This window comes from Cyprinus carpio, chromosome B1 (genome assembly GCF_018340385.1).
Source record: "Cyprinus carpio isolate SPL01 chromosome B1, ASM1834038v1, whole genome shotgun sequence".
NCBI classification, from domain to species: Eukaryota; Metazoa; Chordata; class Actinopteri; order Cypriniformes; family Cyprinidae; genus Cyprinus; species Cyprinus carpio.
In genome coordinates this window covers 3,321,565-3,333,405 of record NC_056597.1, presented here as the reverse complement: position 1 = coordinate 3,333,405, position 11,841 = coordinate 3,321,565, and the positions used below count along the sequence as shown (strand labels likewise).

At 33.8% G+C, this 11,841-nt stretch overlaps 1 protein-coding gene across 5 annotated transcripts; it reads left to right on the top strand.

The window, feature by feature from the left end:
* Positions 1–481: 481 nt before the first annotated feature.
* LOC109062721 (transmembrane protein 154-like) lies at positions 482–10,666 on the top strand. Of its 5 annotated transcripts, none has more exons than XM_042716254.1 (9): positions 482–678; positions 1,734–1,787; positions 2,055–2,090; positions 3,451–3,495; positions 3,625–3,828; positions 4,046–4,100; positions 6,331–6,404; positions 7,249–7,297; positions 10,071–10,666. In XM_042716254.1, exons 1-8 carry the CDS (start codon positions 624–626, stop codon positions 7,281–7,283), a joined length of 558 nt encoding a protein of 185 aa, XP_042572188.1. In that variant the 5' UTR covers positions 482–623; the 3' UTR covers positions 7,284–7,297; positions 10,071–10,666. The 5 variants fall into 5 exon arrangements, with proteins under 5 accessions (XP_042572188.1, XP_042572190.1, XP_042572187.1 ...); XM_042716256.1 differs by having other exon boundaries at positions 2,052–2,090; positions 3,625–3,822; positions 4,049–4,100; XM_042716253.1 differs by having other exon boundaries at positions 2,052–2,090; positions 4,049–4,100.
* Positions 10,667–11,841: the final 1,175 nt, after the last annotated feature.

Here is an 11,841-nt window from a genome sequence, read left to right as displayed (position 1 = left end):
TCTAATATTTCACTTCTATATTATGTTTACACTCCCATTGTGAAAGGTAGATAAATTAATTAAAAATTTTGTCTCTTAATAATGATCAGATATTTGTGCCATCATGGGCCTCACAGCATCAACTTCTTAATGCAAAAACTCTATATTCCTACTCCACTTAAACATAGAGTGACAAAGTTATTTTTGTATCAACTTTTGTAAGTGCTATGAAGTACATCACTGTTTTGACTGTGACAGCTGTAGCAGTGTACACACTCAAACACTTTACATTCTCTTCCTACTTCAGCCTGTTTAAAGCCTCTGTTTACTCAGCTCTTTTTGTACTTCTCTTTTTTTTCCTCTGGTTTTTGGTTAGGTCACATACCATACAAGCAGGAATGTGTTTTCACAGCTAACTGAGGAACAGCTTGGCTTGTGGTAACAAGCTCACTGCTTGATTGCATCACATCCGAGGGAGAGAACGAGAGGTTTTTTTTTTTTTTTTTTTTGTAGGTAGGTGAATCAGGTCTGAAAGAGGAAGCAGGATGCCATGAAGGCGTGTTAGCCACCGGTCACTATGCAATGAGTCTGTGTCTCTGTCTACCCAAAGAGTGGGCCATCGCTTCCACCGAGGACTCTGGGAAATGAAGCTTATACTATACCTGCTTTTGGCATTGACAGTAAGCTGGACTGGACTTGGTAGGTACTCACGATAGTAGATCTTTTTTTTTTTCTTTATGTAGGATCCTATCTCTCTCTTTCCCGTTTCCCCCATTCATCTAAAAACTCTCTTAACTGCTCCTTTGAAATCATTTTACACTGTAATTGACCCCTAGGCAACAGAACAGTTGCGGAGTCATTTGGAATTGTTGCGTGCTTTTAGAACACATTCAAATGACCTGCCATATCTTTTGACCACAATGGACAATGATGAAAGTTGAAGACAGGATGGTCACATTACATTATAACTAGTTCTTTGACTCATTTAGTTGCTATTGGTTTCATGCAAAACACAAAACAGCTCGTCTTTGTTGACGAACAAAGATAATGTTGACACAGGGGGACGAATATTTATTTCTCTTGGTTTGCGCCAATAATTTCTTCGTTAGTGATTATTAGTTTCCTCCTTTTTACCTCATTTTTCTCTTACAGCTGAATATGAATTTTGATATCCATTCTTGTGTTATGAAAATGGTGTTTTAAGATGTTGAGTAACACTTTACAGAGACTTACAGTCAATTTAAATATATAGAATTAATAGTATACTTAAAAATTATAGTCTATTTTGGTAGCATTTCACAGTGAGGTTCTATGTATTAACATTAGTTAGCTAACATGAAATAAACAACACTTTTACAACATTTACTAATCTTGGTTAATGTTAATTTCTATATATACATAACATATTTTAAACAAATCAGCATTAACATTAAATAACGTGTAATGAACAATTAACAATGTACTATATGTATAATTAACAGTATAAATATAAAATGAATCATTAATTTAAACTGTTCAATAAACATTAAACAAACCTATATTAATAAGCCATGTGAAAGTATTATTCTGTATTTTGAAAAGAGGACGAGGAATGTTTCTAATCTCTCTTTGGTACATTTGGAGACTGATTCTCAGATCTTTCTTCTGAACTGAAACAGGCCTCAACTAAACCTCAGTATAAAAATCTAGATGAAGGTTCTTTTTTAAAGTCAGTTCTTAAATGTGTAAAGTAATTTAGTTGCATGTCATTACAGTTCAATGTGAAGACAGCGAAGAAACGGAGCAGGAGAATGCCCTTAAAGACTCCCGTGAGTATCTGCTTCAGCTCACCTAATTTTAATTTGATGTGATGTAGACGTCAGACAGTGGCTTTAGTCCTGAATGACTCATGCTCCAAGCACTGACTTCTGTAATCAATTTTCTTTGTTGTCTCTGAAATGGAACTAAAATGTAATTTAAGTTTGAAGCAATATTTTGTACATCGTGTCTGCCACAGTTTTTGTTAATTTAAAGAAACAGCATATGTACACTCACTTCCACTCACAAATCTGATCTGTTTATACAATTAACAGCAGAAACTTCCAAAGCAGAGGGTGAAGAAGAAAACTCAGGTAAGAATTGGTAGTTAGATATTAGTAGAAGCTGGGCAATATATTGGATATTAGTGATATTATTGTGATAACAGAATAATCAATAAAAAATACAGAATATTGTTGAATATTAAGTTTAATGTATATGCAATTTCAATGCAAAACTAGCCAAGAAGTGCTTATGTATTCAAGCAACTATCTGAAAGAGTTTTTAGTGGGAGTTGAAACGTCATGCCACAGAGCAAATCCTAAACCAGAAACCACTGTAAGACTTTTTAGCTAAAAACTCGTAAAACGCTTCCATAGTTTACCAAACAGGGTAAAATGTTACAACAGAAGTTGTCAGAATGCACATTTTATACCTATTTAGCGCTCTTTTTTCATTTACATTAATGTTTATTTATTAAAAAGAAGTGAATTGTTACAAGGTCTACATTTTTAGGTGTTTTTGCACAAAACATTTTGAATGTGCTTAGAATTATTATGATTTTTTTTTAATTGGTGCAAAAGATAACCACCTGTTTAATTTTTTCTAAAGCAAATGCAAATACGTCAACATATATATCAACTACTGTATAATCAAAATTTAAAAAAAGATATCGAGAGATCTAATTTTATCTCACCTAGCCCTAGATATATTATAATTGTCTTGTACTAAAATTGATTTTTAATGTATACACTATTCAAAACTTTGGAGTCTATTTTTTTTTAAAGAAATTAATCATTTTATTCATCAAGAATGCATTAAACTAATCAAAAGTGAAAGTAAAGACATTTATAATGTTACAAAAGGTTTATTATTATTATTATTATTATTATTATTATTTTACATAAATGCTGTCCTTTTGAAAGGTAAACAAAGATAAAAAAAAAAAAAAACATTGAAATGTTGGGCTGCCCAACACTGAAAATAGAAATAAACGTTTCTTGAGCATCAAATCAGCATATTAGAATGATTTCTGAAAGATCATGCGACACTGAAGACTGGAGTACTGACTGCTGAAAATTCAGCTTTGCCATCACATGAATAATTTCATTTTTAAATGTATTAAAGTAGAAAAAAGATACATTACTGTAATGATACTTAACGATATTACTGTTTTAACTGATCAAATAAATGCATCCCTTAGTGAGCATAAGAGCGTTCCTTTAATGACACTTTACTTTTATGTGGATTTGTATTGACTTCTGTAATATTAAATATTAAAACTTTAACTTTATCAACCCTAAAATCTGAAAAGAAAATAAAAACTTTAACTTTATCAACCCTAAAATCTGAAAAGAATGTAAAAAAAAAAAAAAAAAAAAAGAAACTGTATAATGTATACAATGTTTTAATTATAAATGCATATTTACATTTTATTTATTTATTGCTTTAAAGAGAATCAGGGGGATGGTGCAGGCTCTGGAGATGGGGGTAGCCGGGGTATGTATTGCCTTTTTTAGATGTTTGACATCAATCTGAAATTAGCATTTTAAACTTCATCTAATCAACTTTTACTGTGATTTCTAGTTCAGGAAATGCATTGTTTACTTAAATCTTTTGCAATTGTAGATTTAGACTCCCAACCAAACAGTGATTCAAACACTGACCAAACAGATAAAATTGAGGAAACAAAGCTGACTACTGAGGCAAATACAGAAGCAGGCACAGAGGATCTCAACCCAGTCATCATACCTCTAGTTCTCACACTGGTCATCATCGCTGTGATCGTGTGTGTAGTCACGATCTACTGCAGGTGGAGAATAACAGGTGCTGGTATGTTGCATTCAAACTAATAGACTTTACAGACTCAAAATAACCAGCCAATACATCAGTTTACACATTAATCTAAAGACAAATATATTTACACTTCCTGGGAACTATCCAGACATAAATAAAACCTCAAAAAAAAAAAAAATTATCAATATAGTAAACAACATAAAAAAGCCAAAATAGAAATGTTTATCATGTTTTCTCACTCTTTTTTTTTCAGAAGACACGAAAGAAGATCCTTATCTGGATCATGAAGACCATGAAAAGGTGCCAATGTGGGTACAAGTTTTTAAAAGCATGTTGTGTTACTTTTATTATGTATAATGAGTGACATGTGCTGGCTGCATTTTAGTAGTTTAGTTAAGATGTTGCTTAGTTCCTTTAAGCGGTTTTGTGGCTAATCTGGATGTGCAAACTGCTTGCGTGTGCATCACATGTAAAAGACACATTCAACCCGCAATGGATGTTATCAGACCTTGCAACATGCAACCGGAAAAACGTACTGTAAAAACATATATATATAGGCCATATATGTTTAAGCGTTTCCTGATTGCAATACTAGTTTTTGGATGTTAATTAATTTAAGACCATATCCTCTTTTTTATATTAAAAAATGGAGCAATTAAATTTTGATAAATTCCAATAATAACTAAGTCATATTTCCATTTGCATTTTTATTAGTAATTTATTAAGTAAAAAAAAAATGCAGTGATTGGGTGCCGTCAGAATAAGAGTCCAAACAGCTGATAAAAACATCACAATAATCCACAACTCAAAGTAATCCTCACAACTCTAATCAAATAACATCTTTGGAAGTGAAAAAAAAAGAGTTTGTAAGAACCAAATCCATCAAGGCATACCAGTCCATAATCCTAAAAAACACTTACTCCAATGAAAATATTTGTTACATATACATATTTGTTTAGAACTGGTTTGTAAATGGTGTTTTTAGTGATCTGTGTAGATTTTTCTCTTCAATCAGACAAGTTGACTTTTTACTGGGGAAAGCAATATCATGAATAGAGGACTTGTATTTTAGACAGGTGTTAAAAACATCTTAAAGGGATACTCCATCCCAAAATGAAAATTTTGTCATTAATCACTTACCCCAATGTCGTTCCAAACCCGTAAAAGCTTTGTTCGTCTTCGGAACACAATTTAAGATAATTTGGATGAAAAACAGGGAGGCTTGAGACTGTCCCCATAGACTGCCAAATAAATAACAGCGTCAAGGTCCAGGAAAGTATGAGAAGCATCGTCAGAATACTCCATCTGCCATCAGTGATTCAACTGTAACGTTATGAAGCGACGAATACTTTTTGTACACAAAAAAACAAAAATAACGACTTTATTCAACAATTCCTCTCCTCTGTGTCTCTCCAAATCAGCGTAGCGCCATTTTGACAAATCTGAGCAGTACGCATTTACGTGTATTTACACTATGTCAAGCCGCGCCACAAGGATACGTTTTTTACGTGTATTTATGCTTTGGTTTGAAAGCAAACAGCGCATTGGCGCAGCGCAGCTGACATAGAAGAGCATAAGCTGCCTGCGTACTGCTCAGATTTGTCAAAATGGCGCTACGCTGATTTGGAGAGACACAGAGGAGAGGAATTGTTAAATAAAGTCGTTATTTTTGTTTTCTTTGTGTACAAAAAGTATTCTCGTTGCTTCATAATGTTACGGTTGAATCACTGATGGCAGATGGACTGTTCTGACGATGCTATTTATTTGGCAGTCTATGGGACAGTCTCAAGCCTCCCGGTTTTTACCCAAAATATCTTAAATTGTGTTCCGAAGACGAATGAAGTTTTTACGGGTTTGGAACGACATTGGGGTAAGTGAATAATAACAAAATTTTATTTTTCGGTGGAGTAACCCTTTAATGATGAGTTGTGTAGATTACCTGTGTAGTATTTTAATGGTTATATCAGCTGTTTGAACTCATTCTGACGGCACCCATTCACTGCAGAGGATCCATTTGCTTTCTCACAAATGGATGTTAATGTTAAATCTCTCCAATTCTGACGAATAAACAAACCATTCAACTTTTTAATGGTCTGAGGATGAGTACATTTTCATTTCTGGGTGAACTATTTATTTAAGACAACACACAATGTTTGCAATAATACATCTTTTTAATGGCTGTTGTGTGTTGGCAGTTCAGACTGTTCACATATATTGGTAATGCAATAAATGATGTTCCACAAAAGCTGCTCATTGTTAGTTGGTTCCTTTTTAAACAGGAAAGTCTGCCACAGTAGACAAAAATAACTTCCACCTCATAATAAACTGCCCACATAAACACAGTTCTTACAGTTGTGATTTGAATATTTACTCACAGCATAATCAGTAATTATTGCACTTTGTTCTTTATTTTCTTAACATCCAGGCTATGTTACTGCATGTCTTATTTACTTTTTCTTTTTTGCAATTTTTTGTGAATGAATAATGTGAAAATAAACATGAACTGAAATGCATATGTCGGTCCTTTTTTGTTCCCAGGCCCATGTTTGAGGATGATATCCAATCAGTGATGGAGCTGGAAATGGAAGACCTAGAAAATTGGATGGCAAAAGGTAACCACTAAAACGTTTAGTAATCTTCTGACTCTGAGTCATAGTTCATTTCTGGGCCTTGGTGTGTCTGAGATATTGCACATTAATATTGAGTAATCCAAACCACAGGTGCTGGAAAGAATAACAGTCTGGTTTAAAATATACATGCTGAGCTCAAAAAAACATTTAGGCCTAAATTTAAGATTTAGCTACTTAAATTGCATATCCATTCATTTGGACTACATAGTGTTAAATGTAAACAAACTAAAAAACTTAATCTGATGCATATTTGCTAGTTATACATAAATGACACAGTTAAGAAACAGGTCAGATTTCTGTACTCAAAATGTATTCATATTGCTTAGAAACAGCATAAATCTGTTAAACATGAATTGTTTTTTTTGGGTAATAAAGATGGCAAAAATGGCTAGCAGTGGAACAAACATTTTATTCATATACATACTATTGACAAATATGCATCATATGAAATTAAAATGTATGTTAAATGTTTGACCAGCAGGGGGAGCCATTGCACTAAAAACATTCAAATACTCAAATAAACTTCCTCAGCTTTATGAAAATCGCTCATTGGGCTGCTTTTTTTTAAAACTCATTCACACTTAAACCACCTTTTTTCACCAGAACTTCAACTTTAAGGTTCAAAACATGCTTCATACAAACTGTATTTGTAATCTGTGTTTGTAGGTTTGAAGTTATTTGCGCTGTGAGCAGTGCTGTGAAAGTGTGTTAAGTGCTGTGTAAATGTATGATCTATTTCTATTAGATAAGATAAAAAGATGTGGAACATTTTTTGTTGAATGCTTTAAACATAAAGAATTTGTGTCTTTTCATCGTTTGCTTGCAGATGGAGGCAAGAAAGTGGACACTGGCCAAATATAATGAATAGCTTTTCAGTGAGTACACTAGACTTATTATTCCCTCCTTTATGCAAGATGTAGTCCAAACCTGGGAAGGCTACACAATTTCTAGAACAAAGTCAGAGCGTATTCACAGTACAGTATTGGCTTGGACAGCTGTCTAGCGGTTAGAAACAGGAAAGTCATTGTACTAGCTTGCAAATATTTAATTTTCAGGACAGATCTGTAACAGATGTTGTGCATTTCTTGATTATTTACATTCACACATCATATTTCACTGCACTTCAGACTGGATTCAGATCATTTCAGATTGTTTCCAACAAGTAATGGAAAAGAGTTGTACACATAAATAGTTGTACTAACATTTCAAAAGTGTACAGTAAATACACAGAGCAACCGTTGGGTTCCCATCAGTAACATGAAACTTTGCTATTCCTCTTGGGGGTTGTGGAGGGTTAGACATTTGGAAAATAAAGGGGTCTGCAGCACTGGACATGGTAAAGCTGTGCTGATTTGTATGGGGAACACACACAGATGACCCACTGAGCAGTGGTGCAAGACAAGGCAGGAAGATATGCGTTCATATGTGTCACACCCTGTAATGTAATGTGCAAGGTATCATTTCCTGGAACTGTGAAATGACATAAGGCTACCTCTTACTTTACTTTTAAGTGGAATGCCCCTCAGAGTCTAGTCAACTGCTACTGTACACATCAGCATTCCCTGTGCATACTTTTTTCCTGCTTATATGGTCGAAATGCCATTTTTTGTTCATTCTGTCATGCAGAACATTTTTTCTTGTCAAGCAGTTTGAATGATGATATGATAAACATCATGATAACACATTGCTGCTTCTAAGATATCCAGGAAAAAAGAACAAAAAGACTGTCAGGAAATTAAAGTGAACTCAGAGAACTCTTTTTTTTAATTACACTTAAGTCGTGATATGGTCTCAGTCCATACTGACACTGTTTCTGGAACTCAATCAGTGTGAATATAACAACAACAACAACAACAACAACAACAACAACAATAATAATAATAATATTAATACCATTCAAAGGTTTGAGGTTGATATGATTTTTTTTTTAAATATATTTTTTGTAGAAGTCTCTTATGCTCACAAAGGCTGCATTTATTTACTCAAAATACAGTAAAAACAGTAATATTGTAAAATATTACAATTTAAATAACTGCTTTCTTTTTAAATCTATTTGAAAATGTAATTTATTCCTGTGATGGCAAAGCTGAATCTTCAATGTCACATGATTATAAAATGACTGTAATAAACTGATTTGGTGCTCAAGAAAGGCTTCTTCTTATTATCAATGTAAAATAATAATAATAATAATAAAGTTGCTTAATATTTCTGTGGAAACCATGATAACATTTTGTTTCAGGATTCTTTGATGAATAGAAAGATAGAAAGTTCAAATGCATTCATTCTAAAAAAAAAGAAGAAAGAAAGAAAGAAAAAAGAAAGAAAGAAAAGAAAATCATCTCACTGATCCTAAACTTTTGAATGGTAGTGTGTGTGTGTGTGTGTGTGTGTGTTATTTTTATAGTATAAATATATATGTAGATGTAAATACATTGTATTATGTATAATAGAACTATCTAGAAATCGATAATGAATATTTAATATAATCAATTAAATCCCATTGAAACATTTCACGGTCATCCCTACTACTTTTTTTTAAGATTTGTTTTTATTTGGCATTTTTGATTTTATTGTAAGGACAGTATTTAGACAGGAAGCAAAGTGAGAAAGAGAGGGGTGGGGGGGTATCAGGAAAGGTCTATGAGCCGGGACTCAAACTCGACAGAGCTATATGTCGGCACGTTGCCCACAAGGCTATTGGCACACACAATCCCTACTACGTTTTGAAGAAAAATCGCACTCTTTGTGTTTTGGATACTAAAACCACTATAAGTCAAGACATGGATACACTTTTTGTAATGCACTGACCCTTGTCAAGTGACTAGGTTGTCAAATAGTTTTGAAGTGGCAGTCTAATAGAATAATAAACCGCAGCATTGTCTGTTGCCCCCCACATAATCAGCACAGAGTCGCGAACAGCCCTTACACAAACACCCAATGACATCCACTTGCTTACTAATGCAGATACAAACACATACTATGTCATCCTGTCAAGTTTGTTTTGATGAGGCTGCGTACGAGGAACAGAATAGCTGTGATGGCTGACTTCTGACCCCAGGGTCCGCGCTGCCAGTGACATCTGGTAGTCATTACAGCAGGCATGCGTGGAAGTGCGGCTCAGACCAGGCCAGAGATGAGGAGGGCCTCTTTTTTCCCCTCTTCCGTGCTCTCTGTCTCGCTCTCCCTGGGAACACCAGAGGGTCAGAGTCCACAAGCCAGGAATGTAAGCTTACGTCATGCAGACTGTGTTTTTTCCCAGGATCGGATTGGTATCAGGCACTATGGGGGAGCAGGCTTCACAATGGCTAGGTGATGTCAAGGATGACAAATTAATGTTTATATAAACATAAACGGAGAATATCTGAGGCCACATCAGCACAGGAGTAAGGGCACAGCTCTTTTTTATGCTGAAATGAAACTAATCTGATCTGAAAGCAGAAATACTTTGCAGCAATTATTGGAATATAACAGCATTGTTAAATGGAATATAACAGCTTGTTGAAGACTATATGCAAACGCACAAAGGTCTATTATAGATTAGTCCACAACTTGTCAGTGTACACTCTAACATGAGTACACCATAGTTTTTAGAGCGCAGTTTGGCACATATTTAATGAATGGATTTTTTTTCTCTGATTTCTTTTACAGGAACCGGCTGTGGACCTGATGCGGTTTCATGTGTCCTCATATCTAATACTGGACAGTGTACATGTTGTGGTAAACTTAGGTACATGTAAGAGAAGACATTTCCTAATGTATTAGATAACTTTATATAAAAACATATTAAACTGCTGTGTAAAGACCATCGCCGTTTGGATGAAAACTGAATAAAGCAAACAAACAAAAATAAGCAGATAGATTTTTCTGTCTGTTGCACTGAGCAGGATACAACAGCTCTTCTGGAAGCTGATGTGGTCTTCTTGATATTTTTATGGAGTACAACAAAATAATAAACAATGTTGTATCTTTATAATGTAATAATCATTCTTGTCTTTATCTTAATGCAATGACTGCCACAGAACTTCAAAAATAAGAAGCATTTCATCATTCCATTTAAATTATAAAAACATGAACATTTTAACCTATGTAAATATTATTGCATAAGTTGTATCCTTTTTTTTTATTTGCAGCATTGCAAGTTTGTTTACAATTTATATGAAATTGAATTATTCTTAAGGAAACACCAACACATTTCCTGCTATGTACTGTTTTTTTTATATATATTAAAAGAGGGACTATTGTTATCATTGCTCTTGTGTGAGTACATGTTTGTTGTTTTCTTTACATGAATGAATGAATGAATGATGCATTTGTAAGTAAAATGTATAGTGTACTTTACATATCCACTATCAAAGGAAAGATTTTTTAATGTTTTTAAGATGTATCTTATGCTCATCAAAACTGCATTTATTTGATCAAAAATACAGTAAACAGTAATATAGTGAAACATTATTACAGCTTAAAATAAACGTTTTCTATTTTAAAATGCAATTTACTCCCTAACGCTGAATTTTCAGCAGCCACTACAGTGTCATGTGATCCTTTAGAAACCAATCAGATTTGGTGACCAAGTAACAATTCTTGGTGCTTAATATTTTTGTGCAAATTGTGATACATTTTTCAGGATTCTTTTATGAATAGAAAGAACAACATTTATTTTAAATAGATTTTTTTTTTTTTTTGTAATTATGTAAAAATATTGACTGTCACTTTTGATCAATTAAATTATAAAAGTACACCCCCCCCCCAAAAAATAAATAAAAAAAAAAAAAATAAAAAAATTAATAATAATACGTAGTGTACATGCAAGGAAGCAAGGTACTATATGTCATACCTTGCACCCTGCCATTTTACCCATAATACTTCATCTAAATAAGAATAAATAGGTTGCTAATTTGACAACAGATACACTTAACACCTAATACACCCAACCACACTATAATCTTACCTAATTACCTAACATGACATGACCACGCTAGTTAATCAGGCTATGAACTTCCTGTGGGAAGACCCACAGTATATATTTCATGTTGCACCCATGACTGTGTAATTCATGAGCATTATTTTGGCTTCCACCTGAGTTAAAGTTTCTACTAAGTGCATTTTCTAATGCCAAAGGTCTGGAATACGCTGGGAATGTGAAAGAACATTGTTTACCTTTGAGCGGGGCTTGGAACCAAACACAGCTTTAGGCCGCTGTCATGTGGCGCAGCAGAAGCCTTGCAGTTCAGTGTAACAGTGGTGGAAAACAACGCCAGATGGAACTCATTAGATTTTTTTCTTCTCCAAGTCTTGTCTGGTCTGTTTGGTTTTAAAACCCTGTTGATCAGATAATATGTGCAGATACATTTGGGTTTCGAATGAGTTGTTAGTACTTACACATTAATGATTTCATGTTATTGCTTTATTATCTGTCTAG

What these genes read in the sequence shown, in the direction of transcription:
- LOC109062721 (XM_042716251.1), top strand. Translation starts at nt 624, where the DNA reads ATGAAGCTTATACTATACCTGCTTTTGGCATTGACAGTAAGCTGGACT. An exon ending in TGGAGATGGGGGTAGCCGGG is followed by an intron (nt 3,496 to 3,624) that starts GTATGTATTGCC and finishes TTGCAATTGTAG; the next exon opens with ATTTAGACTCCCAACCAAAC. An exon ending in GACCATGAAAAGGTGCCAAT is followed by an intron (nt 4,101 to 6,330) that starts GTGGGTACAAGT and finishes TTTTGTTCCCAG; the next exon opens with GCCCATGTTTGAGGATGATA.